The sequence below is a fragment of the Mus caroli genome, chromosome 13, assembly GCF_900094665.2.
Source record: "Mus caroli chromosome 13, CAROLI_EIJ_v1.1, whole genome shotgun sequence".
In the NCBI taxonomy this organism is placed as follows: domain Eukaryota; kingdom Metazoa; phylum Chordata; class Mammalia; order Rodentia; family Muridae; genus Mus; species Mus caroli.
The window spans coordinates 97,846,656-97,867,068 of record NC_034582.1 but is presented as its reverse complement, the minus strand read 5'-3'; the positions used below and the strand labels follow the sequence as shown (position 1 = coordinate 97,867,068).

The window sequence follows — 20,413 nt, the reverse complement described above, 5'->3', positions numbered from 1 at the left end:
CACTGGAGTTTTTGCTGTGCTGTGATGGAGTACGTCCTCTACATTTTTCTATTTTCATATTAGGACCCTAAGTCCCTACCTCTAGTCTCACTCTTCCTTTGGCTTGTATAGCTGCCAGAACAGGCTTTCTGTAACACACATAGGTTTATATCATTCCTGCTTCTTAAAAATCTTTCAGAAGATTTCCAGTACACAGTGAGTGAACTCTATAAGATGCTGAGTTCTTCCTGTTGGTCCCTTCTAATCTCTCTAGCTTAATTTCTCACAACTTGAGTGGTACTTGAGTACCACAAACTGCACCTCTATATCTCCAACCCATACATATGCTCACAGATAATACTATTAATGTATAGAATGTGACAATGTCTTTCACTCAGGATCTCATAACTCCTGCCTTCTCTCTGTGGAGCACTCTAGCAGGTGACCTTCTTTAGTCCCCTCAAGAGTCACATCTTCCATGAAACTTTGTTTTATCTCTGAAGCCTAGGTTTGCTGGCCCTACTGTATATGTGCAGTTCCCTATTCAATTCTATCACTACCTGTGAGCATTCTCTTTTTTAAAGTCTTCCAAGGGTATGTATTTCTGATACTAGAATGAAAATATCAGGTTAACCCAAGAGTGCTATGGAATACCTATGTATGCAAGTTGTAAATAATAAGGCACTTTTCTTCTCTTCAAAGAAAAGAACATCAAATTTTACATAGACATATTTTACAAATTTCTTTAACAGCTTCCAAACTGACTTAAAACTATTACTAGGTAATACTTTTAAAGATGGTTCTGGGCATGTTAACTCTAACCACCCAAGTCTTTATCATAGTTTTATTATTAATATTTTACTTTCCAGAAAAAAGAAACATCAGCAAGACACAATGCTCCCACAAGCTTCCACTCACCTGAAACCCCACAATGAGAATGATCATAGATATGTTGTTGCTGAAGAGTAGACTTTTTGTAAATAACATGAGGATGGCCATTTTCATAACTGAAATGTTTGGAATCCTCTGTAGTGTTCTTTAGAGGCTCAATAAAATATTCTTCATCTTCTGTAGCAATAATACCATGCTAAAAGAAGGAGCAACAAAGGATTTACCTAGAAGGGCCATTTTTTAAAATATCTTTATGACTAAAATTAAAAGATAATCTCTCCTCAAAACAGAAGTTAAAACACATGTTAATTTAAAATTTGTGTATTTTCCATATTAAGTAAAGCATTATGTAAATTTCTTCATGTTTTAAGAAGGGCAATTAAATACCTATATATGTTCTGCAATGTACTAAATATGTCAAATATACATTTTATCAACAATTTTTTGAGTAGTAGAGATGTCTATAAAAACTTAGTTCCTTTCCAGATTGTACTTAATTTCATTTTCTGGGCTAAGGAATACATTTGTTATTAAGCTTTACGCAATACAAAAGGGCAAAGGGCTATAAATCATCTTCAGGGTCAGTCCCTAAGTATCATTCCAGTGGAATTCTCTCCTTCCCTACAGCCAACTGAACGGAAAGCACTCCCAAATTTAGTAAAAGTAAAAGCCTTAGAAGGTTGCTAGATCCCTGAATGACCTCTTCTAAAACAGCCTGATGCAAACACTAACACATAGAAGAAGTGAACTTCTCTAGTGATAACCATGGATTTGAGGTTCATTAGTTAGTGATAGATTAATTAAGATGTTTTTATTTAAGATAAACTCCCTTTTGGATATGAAATAACAGGCTGAGAAATCAAGAAATTATATAATGCTGTATATACAAAGGAAGGCGAAACAACTTGCTGGAACTCAAGAGCTCCTGTTTCGTACAGTATCATACCATCTTAGGCCTGCTTAGTCATCTCCTATTTTTTACTTTTACCATATCTATATTTTTTAAACAAATATCCATTTCCTAACTAAAATTTCTTTGTTGTCGACTTTTTTCGTCCACCTTCTTGTTTTTATCATCCCCTCTGTTGTTATTTCCCTCCAAGTTGCTGACTTCTCTCTATAGAGCCTGGTGTTAGCTCTGCTGTTTATTTGTGCACTCATTTGATGTCACTGACCTTTTTTTCAGCACAAACTGAAATTTTTCATGTGGTATTTCAGTACCTTTGAGATCAGTACTTGAAGATGCATGCTTGTTTTTGTTTTCATTCTGTGTATGTGTATGAGACAGGTGTGTGTGTATGTGAGAGAGAGAGAGAGAGAGAGAAGAGAGAAAGAGAGAGAGAGAGAGAGAGAAATAGAGCAATTATTTCTGAGGGCTCAATCTTCAGTATTACTAGGAGAGTTGAAAATGAATCACTGTGATAAGAGTGATATCAAACTATATAAGATATATATTTTTATAATCAGTAACAGTTAACTAATATGTCATCAGTGAGGATGGACTGGAAATGCCAAAACCAAATGACAGTGTTTTATGAAGTTTAAAATTACTTAGGCCTAACAGGAAGGAGACTGAGGAAGGGAGAGAAAAGAAAGTGAAGCGAGGTTGTATAGATGAAAAGAGAAAGAAGGGGGTTAGAGGTGGATATATGGAGGGGTTGAGAAAAGGGAAAGACTTTAGAAAGCAAAAAAAAAAAATAAAGAATAAAACACTTCCCTCTGCCCAAAGAGTTTAAAAACCATAACTAGATGACTATGAAAAATGGAGTAAGAATAATTGTATAATAGAATTTAAAAGTAGTCCATAAAATAAAGTCATAATACTAGTAAATATAGAGAATGGGTAAATGATATAGGTTAAAAAAAAAACAGAAGAAAACGAAAAAAATTCAAAATGCAGTTGCCAAAGATGGAAAAAATATATCAACAAAATTAGAGGAATATATTAAGAAGAGTAGTGAGTGCAAATTAAAAAAAAAAAAAAAAAAAAAAAAAAGAAGTAAAATTCCGCTAAAAATCAAAGGAGGAACGAAGCAAGGGATATGGTGTAGCAGCTTTTCTTTGGAAACTCACAAATAGACTGGAGATTGTGAACTATATTCATAGAAGGATGATGGAGTCATTTGATCTCAGTCTATGGTCTTGTTCAATTTGTACTGAACATATATCGATGTCTGTCAGAGCCATCTTTACAATCACTGTTTGCTTTGTTGTCAGGTGCCCTTGTTGGCCGTAGCAAGTTTTGCATTCTATAGACTGGGCTGAAACTTGGATCTTCCTGAGACTCTCTAGATTAGACCCCTTGAGTGGCTATTTCAGCTGGGTCGTATCTCCAAGTGTGTTGGGTGTATGGGAGTAACCAAAAGCACAGAGATTAGTACAAACAGATCTGCTTTCATACTTTCAAGGCCTGCTAGTGGAGGGATGATGCCATATGTATCTTATACATTCCTAAAATTTCATTCTTGGGCTCAGAGAAATGAATGACAGTCAGGGTTTATTCCTCTTCTTGTTTCTTATTTACCAGGCTTGAATCTTATTTCCCTCAATAACTTGAGTTGTTTTTTTTTTTTTTTTTTTTTTGGTTTTTTTGTTTATCAAAGGCTTTCAATGCAATACTGATAATAGACCAGTATGACTACAGTGTCCTAGCTCTTCTGGGCCAAACCCTAGATTTCTGTCCTACCCTTTCTTCTAATCAGAAGTCTTAACAAAATTTACTTGTGTTTTTAAAACACTATGCTCAGTTTTCTAGTATGATGTTAAACTGCCTGGTAAAGTAATTTTATATAGATTTTGAAGTTGTAAATAGTATTAAGTTATTCCTCAGTGTTCATATTTAATAGAGGAACTATTACCCAAAGGGATAGAAACAGTAATAAAAATAATATAAAGTTACTAAGGACTCCTCTTTTTTGTGTGTGTGTGTAGCCCTGGCTGTCCTGGAACTCACTCTGTAGACCAGGCTGGCCTTGAACTCAGAAATCCACCTGCCTCTGCCTCCCTCCTGAGTGATGGGATTAAAGGCGTGGGCCACCACGCCCGGCTTGTCTGATTATGTCTTATGTATCTTTCTAAGCATGTAGTACTTAAAATAAATTTTTCTAAATAGAATCATAGAACTTTTGAAATTAAAGGGACATTAGAGATTACTTGGATTAGATGTTTTCAATGATTTTTTTTCTTTTTAGAGAAGAAAATAATTTTTCTCATAGGAAATATTATATGGATACTTAGTATACTGATTAATAAAAATATCGATGATTTTGAGCCCAACAATCCAAATCATGTAGAGTTCCCCAGAGTGTGGTTTTAAAATGAGTAATTTAGATTAACTTTCAGCCTCTCAGCTGAGGAAATAGGTTCAAAGAGTGTGTACTTTATTTGGTGTTAAAAGGTAGTTGTATTTAGAGTCATCATTTCATCTGACATAATTAGGAAAACAGGATTAGCTAAGAATAGAGTTCTTATTTATTTATTTAGTGACATTTTATTTTTCATGCAGGTAACTTATTTTTCACTAGCAAACTTTATTTAAACCTACTGCATATGAGACACATTGTGGGTTTCTAACTGATACAAAGATATGTAAGACATAATGATTTTCTCAAAGAAAGCAAGTAGTTTAGTTGAGAAATAAAACTTATAGTGGAAACATTGTACTGAACTTAATTAAAGCTTTAAGATTTGAGCTTCAACAGTATGACATTAACTGGAATATAAATGCTGTTTATGGTAAGTTCTAATTTAGCTAAGAGGATAAAGATGCCACTCCATTGAAACCCAGAAACTATAAGATATGACAACTGGGGTCTGGATTGATGGTTAAGAGCACTGACTGCTCTTCCAGATGTCCTGAGTTCAGTTCCCAGCAACCACATGGTGGCTCACCACCATCTGTAATGGGATCTGATGCCCTCTTCTGGTGTCTGAAGACCTCAGCAATGTACTTAAGAAAAAAAAAAAAGATCTGACAGCTGAAAAGGAGATGACTAAACAGGCCTAAGATGGTATGATACTGTACGAAACAGGAGCTCTTGAGTTCCAGCAAGTTGTTTCTCCTTCCTCTGTATATACAGCATTATATAATTTCTTGATTTCTCAGCCTGTTATTTCATATCCAAAAGGGAATTTATCTTAAATAAAAACATCTTAATTAAGTGCAAGAACCTAAGGAACAGAAACCCAGGTTACCTGGCACCATCAGAACCCAGTTCTCCCTCCACAGCAAGCCCTGGATACCCCAATACACTGGAAAAGCAAGACTCTGATTTAAAATCACATCTTTTGGTGATGATAGAGGACTTTAAGAAGGACATAAATAATTCCCTTACAGGAGAAAACAGGTAAACAAAAAGAAGCCCTTAAAGAGGAAATACAAAAATCCCTTAAATAAATACAGGAAAACAAAGTCAAAAAAGTGAAAGATTGGACAAAACCATCGAAGATCTAAAAATGGAAATAGAAACAATTAAGAAATCACAAAGAGAGACAACCTTGGAGATAGAAGACCTAGGAAAGAGATCAGGAGTTATAGATGCAAATATCACCAACAGAATACAAGAGAAGAGAGAATCTCAGGTGCAGAAAATAACATGCAAAACATTGACACAACAGTCAAAAGAAAATGCAAAATGCAAAATGTTCCTAACCCAAAACATCCAGGAAATTCAGGACACAATGAGAAGACAAAACCTAAAGATAGGTATAGAAGAAAGTGAAGATTTCCAACTTAGAGGGCCAAATATCTTCAACAAAATTATAGAAAAAAAATTCCCTAACTTAAATATACAAAAGCCTACAAAACTCCAGATAGATTAGACCAGAAAAGAAATTCCTCCCGTCACATAACAGTCAAAACACCAAATGCACAAAACAAAGAAAGAGTATAAAAAGCAGTAAGGGAAAAAGGTCAAATAACATATAAAGGCAGACCTATCAGAATTACACCAGACTTCTCAGCAGAGACTATGAAAGCCAGAAGATCCTGGGCAGATCTCATACAGACCCTAAGAGAACACAAATGCCAGCTCAGGCTACTATACCCAGCAAAACTCTCAATTACCATAGCTGGAAAAACCAAGATATTCCATGACAAAAACAAATTTACACAATATCTTTCCACAAATGCTGCCCTACAAAGGAAAATAGATGGAAAACTCCAACACAAGGAGGGAAACTATACCCTAGAAAAAGCAAGAAAGTAATCTTTCAACAAACCCAAAAGAAGATAGCCACACAAACAATTCCACCTCTAACAACAAAAATAACAGGAAGCAACAATCACTAGTCCTCAATATTTCTTAACATCAATGGACTCAAATCCCCAATACCGAGAAGCACCTAAAGAAATGTTCAACATCTGTAAGTCATCAAGGAAATGCAAATCAAAACAACCCTGAGAGTCCACCTTACACCAATAAGAACGGCTAAGATCAAAAACTCAGGTGACAGCAGATGCTGGCAAGGATGTGCAGAAAGAGGAACACTCCCCCACTGCTGGTGGGATTGCAAGTTGGTACAACCACTCTGGTAATCAGTCTGGTGGTTCCTCAGAAAACTGGTCATAGTAATACCTGAGGACTCAGCTATACCACTCCTGGGAATATACCCAGAAGATGTTCCAATGTTTAACTAGGACACATGCTCCACTATGTTTATAACAGCCATATATATAATAGCCAGAAGCTGGAAACAACCCATATGTCCCTCAACAGAGGAATGGATACAGAAAATGTGGTTCATTTACACAATGGAGTACTACTCAGCTATTAAAAACAATGACTTCATGAAATTCGCAGGCAAATGGATGGATCTAGAAAAAATCATCCTGAGTGAGGTAATTCAGTCACAAAAGAATACACATGGTATGTACTCACTGATAAGTGGATAGATATTAGGCAAAAAGCATGTAATATTCATGATATAACTCACGGACCACATGAAGTCAAGAGGAAGGAAGACCAAAGCGTGGTTGCTTCAGTTCTACTTAGAAGAGGGAACAATGTAATCAAGGGATGTAGGGAGTGGGAGGGACTTGGGAGGAAGAGAGGAGGAGCACGGGAAAGAGAGGGGTAGAATCAGCTATGGGAGGAGATTGAACAAAGGTGCATAGCAATGGGGGACGGGGAACTGGAGGTAGCAACCAGAAAATCCCAGATGCCAGGAAAGTAAGAGTCTCCCAGGACCCCACGGGGATGACATTAGCTGAAATACCCCCAAAAGGAGAGGGAGAACCTGTTGAGACTATATCCAGAGTTAGGCATGCCTCTCACACTCCGCCTCCCCCCCCCACACACACACACACACACTGAGGTCACCCATGCATTTCCAAAATTTTTACCTATAATTGCTGTCTAAAGGAAATACAGTGACAAAGAGTAGAAGAGAGACTGAAGCAAAGATCATCCAGAGACTTCTCCACCTGGGGATCCATCCCCACACGCAGACACCAAACCCAGACACTACTGTGGATGCCAAGAAATGCTTGCTGACAGGAGCCTGATACAGGAGCCTGAGAGGCTCTGCCAGATCCTGACCAATACAGATGCAGATGCTCATAGCCAACCATCTGACTGAGTACAGGGACCCCAATGGAGGAGTTAGGGGAAGGACTGAAAGAGCTGAAGGGGCTTTATCTGGCATCAATGGGAGAGCAGGCCCTTGGTCATGTGAAGGCTTGATGCCCCAGTATAGAGGAATGCTAGGGAGGTGAGGCGGGAGTGGGTAGGTAGGTGGGTGGAGGAGCACCCTCATAGAAGCAGGGTAAGGAGGGTTGGATAGAAGGTTTCCAGACAGGAAACCGGGAAAGGAAATAACATTGGAAATGTAAACAAATAAAATATCCAATTGTTAAAAAAGAGAGCAGAAGAGGCACATTAGATAAACAATAAAGACATAGACACTTTCTTTAATAAAATTATAACAGAAATGTACTACATCTAGAGAAAAAAATTATACATTCAAAGAACTATTTAGACCCTCATAGACATGACCAGAAAAAAAAAAAACTTTCCACAAATTGAAAAATCTCTACAATAAAAATTATAAGGCACTGAATACAAAAAAATTAAATATATCTGAAAATAGACTTCCCTTGTTCATGAACTGAAAAAAAATCAATATTGCAAAAATTTCTATGCTATATACCACCTACAGCAATCTATTCAATAAAATCAACATCAAAATTCTAACGGCATTGTTTACAGAAGGAGAAAACAATCATAAAAATTTTTTATAGAAGAACAAAAGACAACAGTAAAAATCAATCTCAGTAGAAGGAGTCACAACACCCAATACCAAATATACTAAAGAGCCGCAGAAAGTAACAGGAACAAAAATTACAGGACTGGCAAAAAGTTGGTCTTTTGACCAGTGAAACAGAATAGAGGTCACAAAAATCAACTTACACAGCTATGCCCACATGCACCCTAGTTAGGTTCCTATTGCTGTGATAAAATATCATGAGCAAAACCAACTTGGGGCACAAGGATTTATTTCATCTTGCAATTTACAGAGATCATCCATCATCCAGGGCATGAACTCAAGGGGAGAACCTGGAGGCAGGAACTGAACCTGAACAGGAACCTGGAGGCAGGAACTGAACCCGAGACCATGAAGGAACACTATTTACTGGCTGGCTCCTCTTGCTTTTTTATACAGCCCAGAGCCTGCTGTCAGGAGGTAAACCGGTATGCACCATTCATAGTGGGATAGAGCCTTCTACATCAATGATCAATCCAGAAAAATGTCCTACAAGTGTGTTTACAGGCAAATCTAATGAAATCATTTTCTCAATTAAGGATTCCTCTTCTGAAATGACTCTAGCTTTGTGTCAAGTTGAGAAAATGTTAACACGTACTGTGCTAGGAAAATGAAATTTCCACACAAAAAATGAAACTAAAACCATATCTCAATTAGCCCTAACACACATCTAAAATAGATCAAATACCTTAGTTAATATAAGACCTGAAACTTTGATATTGCTATAGAAAAATAACTTAAGCCATAAGTAGAGGCAAGGGTTTTCTGAATACCACCCCAATAACACAAGAAATAATCTCAAGATTTGACAAATGAAATTAACAATCTTCTATACAGCAAAGTAAGCAATCACCAGAACTAAAAGACAATGTATAGAATGGTAATGAGTAAATATTTACTAACTATATATCAGCTAGACTATATGTACCTTGCATATAAATCATCTAATCAACAATGATATAACTAATTGAACAGATAGTTCTTAATAGAAGAAATGCAAATGGCCAATAAATACTGAAGAAGAGTTCAATATCCCTAGCCATTGGGGAGATGCATATAAGACTTCTTTAAGATTTGTCTCATCCCAGTAGAATAGACATTGCCCTGAAAAGTAATGCTGGCAAGGCCATGGATGACAGGAATCTGTATGCACTGCTGGTAGGAATACAAACTTGTGTGTAGGCATACAGTGAAAATCAGATTGAAGAACCTCCAAAAAACTACCAACATGACCTAGCTTGACTACTCCTGGATATACTAAGTCAACATGTCACAAAGGTAATTATACATCCACATTATAGCTGTCTGCTCACAACAGCCAGAAGATAAAATCAGCCTAGATGTCCACCAAGAGATGAATGGTTAAAGAAAAAGAAATGATGATAAATGCACACAATAGAATTGTCTTTAGCCATCAATAAAGATGCAATTATGGCATTTTAAAGAGGGAACCAGGAAGGAAGACTAGGGGTGGAAATGCCCAGTTGAATGGCCAGGTTCACATGCAGTATGGGTGCATCCTGGGTAACTTAATAACTGAAAAATGAGAGGAGAATGGCCCCATTTGCCTTTGAATGGCAAGTGTACAAACAAGTAGAAGGAATTCTGAATATATCTCAATCCCAAACTCTTTAGACACTGGTGAAAGTAGCCCACTTAGCCATTGACCCCATTCCCCACCATCCCAGGCCTTCTGGCCAGGTTGACACATTGTTGCTAGAAACATCATCTCATTAGTTCTCCCCACAACTCCAAGATTACATAGCAAAAATAAAGGTAAGAGAATCAGGAATGATGAACATAAAATTATTATCTTTCTACTTAAATTTTATTTATCTACTTATTTTAAGCTGAGAAAAGACATTTACATTGTGAATTTATTTTCCCATTAGAAATTTAAAATTATATTTACTTACCAATCCAACACAGTTGCTTAAAGCTACTTTAGTTGTACTATGTTGATCTTGCAAGTATCCTGTGTAGTGACAGTTGTCTAAAAAATCATGTTTCCACTGGGGTCCATCTTTCCCCCAATACTCTACTGTAAAATGTTTGGACACAAAATTTGTATTGAGAGTCAAGTTTAGGTGAAAGTGCTTGCCATAGGCTGAAAGTTTAAAAAATAATTTAGACACTGCCTGCTGTGGATCAAGAAGGTCCATACTCCGTCTTCTCCTTGAGTGTTTATCATTTTTCACAGTAAAGCTGAGAAAAGCTCCATTTTGGTCAACTCTTATTGGAATAGTTAGCTGGTAGTGTTCAAGATAAGTCAGGAATTCCTCTTTGTAATCCCAAGGCAGAGGATCCAGAAAAAGCACATGGAAGAAAAGAACATTTAACAGAACAAAGAGGTAGCAACATGAGCAATGATGGCAATTGAAAGCATACATCATTCTATGCAAGGTGTGAGTGAAAAATGATATAGTAAACAGAATGAAAAAGTAAAATAAAAACTTAAGTTTCAATAGTTTCATTCCTCAAAACAGTATTATTTTAAAAAAATTATTTATGAGGGACTAGTCTTCTTTCCTAAATTTAATTTTTAATATATAGATTTCAAAAGTTTTTCTAGGAGTACAGAAATCTTACATGAACAAAAAGTACATACACATTTAAAAAAAAAAAATGCTTAGCTCAGATAAAGTAACTTTGTAAGCCACCCAAATCCCTATGGCTCTGAAGAAACTATCTTCAAAGAACAAAATCATCACTAAGAATGAGAAAGGCTATGGTTACTTTAGAAACCAATCTGACATTTCTTCAAAATATTAAATAAAATTATCAGATAAATTAGCTATAATTCTACTCCCAGGTACATACATACACACACACACACACAGCAAAAAAAAAAAAAAAAAAAAAAATCTGTGTGTGAATGCTTATACCAGGACTGTTCATCAGAGCCCAAGAAAGAAAGAATGCAACCCTCCATCGCCTGATGATTACTAAGCAGGTTGTGATAAGCTAGCTAATATTATTCTCAAAAAAAAAAAAAAAGGAAAGGAAACCAGCACTGATATGTGTTATTACATGTCAATGACCTTTCATGAAAATTGCCTTTTTTTTTAAGCCCTTACTGTCCTGGAACTCACTCTGTTGACCATTCTGGCCTTAGTAAGAGATCTGCCTGCCTCCTCCTCCCCAATGCTGGAATTAAAGGTGTGTGCCATCATGGCAACTGACTTCTTAATCAAAGTTCATTTTCTAAGAAGAAAATCATTATACTTAGTAAAAGAAGCCAATCACAAAAGACTGAATATGACATAGTTCTATTTCGGTGAAGTAGAGGCAAATCTCTAGACATAAAGAGTTCAAATTGTAGAAATTGCCTAGGACTAGGGAATTTAGAAGTGACTCTCAATGGGCACAGATTTTTGTTTTTATTTCTAAGAAAAATATTAAAATGCACTAAAGCTGTTTATGGTAATACTGTGCAGTTCTAAAACCTACTAACAACCATTGAGATGTACTCTTTAGTGGATGTATTATATGTATATTATATCTCAATAAAATGTTAAAAATCAAGAGTGTAACAAAAAATTAGAGAACAATTAAACATTTTATTTGTTATCTTTTATTTTATGTTCATAACTATTTTAAATCTACATGTATGTATATTCACCATGTATGCACTCAGTTTCCTTCGACACCAGAGAGCATGGTCTGAAGTTTCAGATAGATGGGAACTGTCATATGAGTGCTTGTAGCTAAGCATGGATCCTCTGCAAGTTCATTCAGCGTTCTTAACCACTGCACCTTCTCTCCAGCCCCACAGTTTTCTTATTTAGATTAGTGACTCATCCCTTTCTTAGCCAGACCTTTATTCAGGTAGGTTTGCCACTAGGAGAAAACCAGTTTATCAGCACACTGCTTCAGTGACCACGCACAGAATTTATTCCATAACTATAAAGTCCTAGAAAACTATAACCGGTGAAAATAATTTAAAATATTTTATGAGTAAGAGCCAACTAAATGTTATAGTTTTGTTGATCTACTTTCAAAGGTATACTCTTTACACACATACTTCCAAATACCTTCATCAGCATGAAAAAATTATTTGTTACTGGGTATTCATGGGAGAAAAATCCAAAAGGTCTAGCTTTCAATAACTCTATAAGAAATGAACTGGGCCAGGAAATACAATACGACATTTCCTTTTTTTGCACTTTCTTTGCTGAGGTTGTTTCTATCATATAAAGTTCAATTGTCTGAATTAAAATGATAAGGATAAAAAATGATAAAGATAAAAATCCTTATGTTTGGAAAAGTATTTTATTACTACTTTGTGTTTTAAAGAAAGGGTTCATATTTAAATCTGCATTAAAATGAATCTGATTTCTTCCTCTTCTACAATGCAAATATTTGAATTCCGTCTGAAAGTAACCTAGCTCAAAACCATAGCAATGAATGAGTCTATTAAGATTTAGAACATAGGGAAAGCGCAGCTTGGAGTATATCATCTTCTAAGAAAGATAGTCAACTCTAAAACCCAGTGAAGCATTATCTCAGAAGGACAAGTGGAACATCCTCTTAACAATACCCTTGTTTTTTTCTCCATCGGACTAAATATCCCCAAGAAACTATTTACCAAACTAAGTACTCAGAGTTTTTATTTTGTGACCATTTCTATTTCAAGTTTCAAAATCAGAAATCCTACCTTGAGAACTATATGAAAGTCTGTGGTCACTATAAAATTCTGATGAGGCCATGATGAGGCTCAGAATCCAAGTCAACGTTTTCCACGAAATTTCCATAATTTGGAAAACTGAATGGTTTTTGGAGGCTACCTATGAGCTAGAGAGTCAATAGCATACCAATATCGAAGCATAACAATCTTAATTCTTTAATCCTTCTTGCAAATAAGTTGTTAGATACTCCACTGTTTAACGAGTACTCTTCCCCAACATCTTGCACTTTCTTCTATGTCTGGATTCATTTTTCCAATCCAAAAATGAAGAAAATAACGATGATGAAATTTTTTCATTAGCAAAGCTCAGAGTGATAGGTCACTTAAATATGGTGGCCACTTTTTAACCTAGAGGGACAAAAAATCTGAATTAACTGAAAAATATCATGAATGAACATATGTACTACAGATTAAAGAATACTTACCAAATAACATAAATTCCAAATAACTTAATGTAGTTTACACAATATCAGAAACCTAAATGGCTAGCAGGATAATTCCATGACAGCTAAATAATCAAAGAAAGAATCTTGGAGCTATAGATTATAGAGTACTTTTTGATGCACAATGTTTGAGAAGTAATAAAAAAAAAAGAGGAGGAAGAGGGCATGGGAAGAAATCTGAAGAAGAGACTATGTAATCATTTAAAAATAAAACTCTGAAGATAACAACAGAGAGGTATAATGTGCTAAGTGCCTTTTAATAACATAAAAACAGACAAACTGCATAGTCTAAGTCACTCATATGTACTGGACAAATAGCATGTGATTCCATTCCTCAACTAAGTGTTTTAAGCCCATTCATATTTCAAGACTGCTGTGCTACTTTATGGGCACCAGTGCTTTGTTCTGACAACTTGGATCTACAAATGCACATGAGATTTATCAACTGTCTATGAACACCTAGGTACTATGACAACCTAAACTTCTTAAGAACTGACCCAATTTATGCTACAGCAGAATTTATCTAGAAGTCTTACAGGACGTATTAAGCAACTCAAGTAAAGTAATTTCAACTCCGTATAATGTACTTGAGAAGACAAGAAGTTTTTACAGCTTCACTCCAATATTATACCTTTCAAATCCTATTTCATACATCTTACTTTTGATTAATAATCTCACTCAGAATTCATGGCCTCAAAATATTTACATATGTGACCACTTGACTGACCAACAGATAGAATATCAGAATTACTATCCTCATATTCCTATTGTGTATATAACTATGCCACAGCTCAAAATCTGATTTCTATAATACTATATCTGATTTTGGAATAAAAGTTATATCACCTCTGTAAGATATAGTAATACAAATATGATATCAAAAAGGTAGTAGAAGATATTAAAAATATTATCCCAAATATTTAATGTGCATAATAGTCACATAATAAATATTTGCCATATTTGTTGCTTTAAAATAAATGAATAAATAAACCAATAGTGAATAAAATATAATCAGTTAGGCATATAGAAGGATAAAAGTCTGTGCAATTATTCATTCCCTTTAAAGCTGGAAATACAGGTTATTATAACTACCTGAAATTCCTCACATTCAGTCCTACAAGTAACCAAACTCCTGGCCTTTGGAAAAGTTAATTCATTGATCAACAATATGGCTTTTTCTATGTTTAAAAATGACATTATATCAATAATAGAATACAGAAAAGATTAAAACACAATCCTTGTCCTTGATGAGGAATGTATAATGTAAGTAACAGAAAATTTAAAAAAATAATTGTTAAAGCCCAAGTGAAGTTAAAAAACATGTTATAGTAATCAAACGTAGGAAATTATCTCTAAGTCAGTGAAGATGGATTAAGGAAAACTAGTGCAAAACAGCACCTGAGACAGATCTTGGAAATGAGAGGAATTTCACTAGTCATATTGATAGATATAACCATTACTGATAGAAGAAACTCATTCGAGAAGGCCTAGATGGCAGGCAGTGCAGATGAAGCAAATGCATACTAACATTAATAATAATAGAAAGAGGAAATTTGGTTCCTGTGCAAAAGCATAAACAGTAACATACAGGAAAGTGGTTTAAGGTCAGACCAAAAATACGATACTGAAATTATAGATTACGTCCACCAGTCTTCACGTACTAAGTAACAGCACCCCGTAGTAAGGCAGGTTCCGCCAGATTTCATAGGGACTGTTACTTTTTTCCCCCTTTTTTTTTGGGGGGGGGTGGTTTTTTTTTTGGTTTTTCGAGACAGTGCTGGAATTAAAGGCGTGCGCCACCACGCCCGGCTCCCCTTGTTTTTTTGTTTTTGTTTTTTGTTTTTTGTTTTTTGTTTTTTGTTTTTTTCGAGACAGGGTTTCTCTGTGTATCCCTGGCTGTCCTGGAACTCACTCTGTAGACCAGGCTGGCCTCGAATTCGAAATCTGCCTGCCTCTGCCTTCCAAGTGCTGGAATTAAAGGTGTATGCCACCACCACACGGCAAGGGGCTGTCTCTTAACAGACATACTCTTAAAAACAACAACAAACAAACAAACAAACAAACAGACACACTCTTCTGTCATCCTCATCCCTTGAATAATTTAATTTTGATCAATAAAATGTCTCAATACTGAAAGGATGCCACTTCATGATTCGATAACAAAAGATTCTGGCTCAGAATCTTGGTACTAGACTTTGTTTCTTTGGCTTAAATGAAGCAACTTAATATTAATACTAAGATATTCACAAAAAAGAAATCAGAGCAATCTCTACCTAGTGCTGACAAGAAGCTGAACCTCCCACTCCATCCACGAGCACACTAGTAAGTAAATCCTGCCCCAGAATCCTTAGAAGGCCGTTCTTCACCAATGGGGCTTCCTGTAAAGAACTCGGTCCTTACCAATACTTTGATTATAACCTCACCAGGACACAGTTAGTCATAGCTGGACTCATAGAAACTGGCATAGTGAATATGTGCTAAATTATTTACTCGGTATTTGTTATGTAGCAATTGATAATTAATACAGCCATGAATTAAGACATTAAGAAATTGGCATTCACAGAGATCAAGTGGCTAGAAAATAAGTGAGTTAATATTTAAATAACATGGCTGTCCGGCTGAAAAATCTAAATTTTGTGTATTATATTACACTTCTAGCTTAAGGAACTATTTTGAATATTCAATAGTAGTTCTCTACAACCATGTTGTATAGTATAGTCACATGTGGAATTTGTTAGGGTGAACAGTTTTTTTAAAGCAACTTTGCATAGGGTTGTTTTATCTTAAAACTTCTATTTCTATTTAGTCGAGACAAAAAGTACATACTCACAAGTTTTAAATTCTATAAACTAAATCCTACCATTTATTCAATTACAATAAATAACTGAATTATTGTCTTGGTTGCAACCTTCTCATAGATGGTTACTCCGAACCTAACGGTGAAATATTAATGTATAATTATTGCGTCATGAATAACATCCTTCCTTAGTGTGTTAGTTTTTCAAGGCACTCGAATGCCTTCAGTAATAACATCTGACATCAAGTGGGCCCTCCATTAACTTTACATTTAATCTTCATTTAGAGAAGAATGTATAATTAGCATGTTTGAGTTCATTTTCTAGCATTCATGATAAGATTTACATTAAATTATCCACAGCTTTCCTTTTGTCTTCTTGGACACTGAAACTAATGGCAAAGCTACAAGACAGTGGTCTTGATTTAGAGTTCATTTCCCCCCTTTAGAAATTTCATGTTCTTCATTGAGAAGTTTCTGAGCTACTACCTTTTCTAACACTATCCTATAAAAACCTAAGTTAACTAAGCTAGCAGCATTAATAGGAAAAGTGAGTAACTAAAGTGACTTACCCAGTAAGAAAAGCATTGGTACATAATAGAAAGAACAGGAGTTCCTGAACTAAATAGACTGAAGTGTGTGGTCTTGTTCATCACTAGATACAGTATCTGGTATATGGACACTCAATCACTTAGAGTCCTTTCTCCTTGCCTCCTCATTATCTTTTAAACCCTCAATGGTCAGAGAGAAAACTTAACACTACATATTAATGCTCAGTTGGCTAGAGCTCAATTAAAATTACTACTAGAATATCGAATCACTCTTAGTCGCCCACACAGTACAAGTGAAATGTTTTAACCTACTTTCTGACACTTGCTGGGAAAGCTAATCTAGATGCCACAATAAAGTATGTGGAAAGAAAATAATTTTTAAAGTTCACCTAACACTAAAATGCTAATAAATATCCAGAAGTCACAATGCATTAAACTGTTTAAATTGTATAAGAACAGCAGTATTATTATTTTGTGCAAAACATAAAGGCTTGACTTCAAGCTACAAAACTCCTGAATCTGTTTTTTCAACTACAAAATTGAAACAGTAATATCTATCTTACAAAGACTTTGTGAGAGAACAAATTAGATTACACCAGAGAGCATGTCTCTATTTCAATGGAGTGACTAAACAAAAGTTATCTCTCCCCTCTTCCTATACAGCATTACTTTTCAAAGTTTTTCCTTCAAAACTAGTTTCATAGTCCTCCTCCATAGAAAATGTGGAATAGTAGGATATCATGGATCCAATATGGAAACTGCCATCTCTTTTAAACCAGAGTAGAGAACCTAGGCTATGATAATTATATAAGAAAAATACCCAGTTCACTTTGATTTTTTGTATATGACTTTTACTCATACTATAAATAAGCCAGCCGGCAGTTTAAAGGATAATTTAACTGCTTCCATATTTTTAAGCTACACTAGCTATGTAGAAGAAATAATACCAAACAGCTTGTACTACAGTGATTCTCTCAGTAGTTTGCCCTAGTTGAAGCCTCTTACTTGATTTTTTCTTTATGGCCTGACTTTCCACTCAAGTGATGTAGAAGTAGCTAAAGTAATAATTTCCTCTCATTAACTGTTATGAAGCTAGAAAACATAATTAACTATTTCCCAATTTTTTCCATCCATCTTAATTCTGGATGTTTCTTTTAAAGCTGATTTGGTTTCCATGGAAAAAGCAACAGTACCATGATCCTTTTAGGCTCTTTATTTTTAAACATGAAAAACCTTGCATTTCATTTTCAATTTTTTTCCTCTCAACAAATACTTATTAACTATTGTATTCTAAAGACACAACAAGATTCTAATTATAAAAGATTTTGATCACTTATAAATTTTGTAAGATTTGTCACCAAAGAAAAGTATAATTAAACACAAGATTTACTCAAAACTTATCTATTAAGAAAAGCAACAATACAAAACAAAATTTCTCAAAATAAATCTCTAAATTCCATTATTCTCTCAAAGCTAAAGGCAAATACAAGCTACTTGTATTGAAACATTTTTTTTCCTTAAAAAATGACTTTTCTCTTTCTTGGTATTAGTGTAAAATACTGATAACCAACTTTGGTTTTGGATTTGTTTTTGTAAAACTATGACAAATTATCTACATCTTTTTTCTCCCCCTTCCCACAAAATCCAAATATGCTATTACCTTTCCTTAATATGATAACTCAATTCATCTGTTGCTAAGCTCACAAACAGCAAGATTTGGCACACAGACCCACCCTAAACCACTAGTAGCTACTTTTGGTTGCTAAGGAAATGAAGAGGAAGTAGTAAAAACAGACAAGAATAGAGAGAAATTTTGCAGGTTTTTAGACTAAACATAAAAATTATTTACAATATTTCAGTCTTAATGATTGGAAGATTTCCTCTGAGGAATAACAAAAAATATTAATATAACTACACAGAAAAATTTGCTGCCAGTTGTGACAAATGAATGATTTGCTTTAATGTAGCACACTCCAAAGAATCACTAATATTCACATATAAGCATCAAGTTAATATAAACAAGACTGCACTACTACTTTGGTGAAAATAATTATCTTCAAAATTAATTTTCTAAGTTGCCTTTAAGTGCACCAGTTTTACATTGCCTTTCTTTCCCTGTCATGAATTTTAAGGGCTGCAAATTCACCACTAAATACTTCAGTCTAATCAAAATAATCTTAAGAAAAGAAATGAAAAAGAAAGAAAAAATAGTACAAAAATTCTGAACATAAGAGAGTAAATTGAAAATTATATTCAGTGTATTTTTTTTAAGTTGCAAGCAATGGTTTGGTTTTCCTTTTCTCCCCTCTTCTCTGCACACCCTCCCACAACCCCCCTTCCCATTCCACTTCATCCAGACAGAGGGTAACAGTCTGAGCTGCCCTGGTTGAGTTGATCCTAAAGTTAACATTCAGCAGCCCATTTCCAGACAGCAGCGCTAAATCTATTTGGATAAAACGCGTGTGACCCAGACAGTTGGCATTTGGCCCAAACGCGTTGCACCAGCAGCTCAAATAAAAACAAGAGTAAGAAACTTACTCTCTTGTTCCCTCTCAGTGTGCTTTCTTACTCTGGCTTGCTCTCTTTGCCCCTAATACAAGTGGACAGCTTATCAAAAACAGAAATTATAGCATATATTATCAGAAAGATTTTCCAATACTCCCTTCAGCACTCTTGTTCTCTCTCCCCAATCACTGAACTTCAGTCTTATACACCATATACAGACATACTCTGATAAACAAGGCTCCAGAGAGTTATGAGTCTAGCATGGCCCAAGTGGGCAAAAGTAAATCAAAACCACACGCTTTCATCTCTTTGATTAGCCTATTAAGAGCTTAACATATCCTAGAGCATCGGTGCTCAGCCAGCACACTACTGCTACCCTGAGAGCACAGGCATGAAATATGCACTTGTCTGAATACTAAAGACACTGACATGAAACGGATTCTCAGAAGGCAATTGCATAAGTCTGGAAATCGATTAAAAGCACACATCATCATTACCTTCTCCACGCTATCTGGTGATTAGTTAAAAGTCCACGATGATCATAATCAAGTCCACTTCGCACAACATGTAAATTCATACAATAAGCGCGTATTTTCACATTATAAAATACCTGTAAGCCCCGGAATTTTACATCCACGAGTAGACTAGAGTTTAAAAGATTTCTATCTGTAATGTGAGTTTAGTGAAACTCACTTCTTGCCATAAAGCACGCACGCGCGCGTAGACACAACACAGGGAGAGAGAGAGAGAGAGAGAGAGAGAGAGAGAGAGAGAGAGAGAGAGAGACGGAGAGAGACAGAGAGAGACAGAAGAGGGGGAGGGAAGGAGAGGGAGAGAAGGGGAGAGAGGGAGAGAGGGAGAGGGAAAGGGAGACGGAGAGACAGAGAGAGAATATCTAAGCGTTATTCGGAAGATAAGCAAAGCACAAGTTGTTTTTTTTTTTTAAGGTTTCATTGAATATTGTGAAGTCTTCCTTACCGTTTTCATCTTCAAATTTGATAAAAAGTAAATTTCAAACAATAGAGATTGCACTGGACGACTCACGTACTCCCTTCTGTCTTTTCTTTTTGCCCGCCCCCCCTTGCAAAGCCACACCAGCCAGTTATTCTGCAGCCAGAATAAAACCCTATAGTCTCGCTAACTGGAGTTTTAAAGAACAGACTTTCCGATTTGGCAGTTTCAAAAAAAAAAGGAAAGGAAAGAAAGAAAAAGAAAAGAAAAAAATCCGTTCAATACATCCAAGGCTATCAACCTGAGAAGTGCTTTGCAACCCCCAACTCACTCCCTCCCTCCCCCCCCC

The 20,413-nt window shown here is 35.5% G+C and overlaps 1 protein-coding gene across 1 annotated transcript in view; it reads right to left on the bottom strand.

Moving 5' to 3' along the window:
* Positions 1-19,817, bottom strand: part of Adamts6 (ADAM metallopeptidase with thrombospondin type 1 motif 6) — a 198,063-nt gene extending 178,246 nt beyond the window's left edge. Inside the window, exons 1-4 of the mRNA XM_021180030.2 lie at positions 19,611-19,817; positions 12,791-13,168; positions 10,050-10,414; positions 898-1,066 (exon numbers count right to left, since the gene is read on the bottom strand). Of these exons, the coding sequence (XP_021035689.1) occupies positions 898-1,066; positions 10,050-10,414; positions 12,791-12,887 (631 nt within the window). The 5' untranslated portion in view covers positions 12,888-13,168; positions 19,611-19,817. The remainder of the gene's footprint in view (positions 1-897; positions 1,067-10,049; positions 10,415-12,790; positions 13,169-19,610) is intronic.
* Positions 19,818-20,413: the final 596 nt, after the last annotated feature.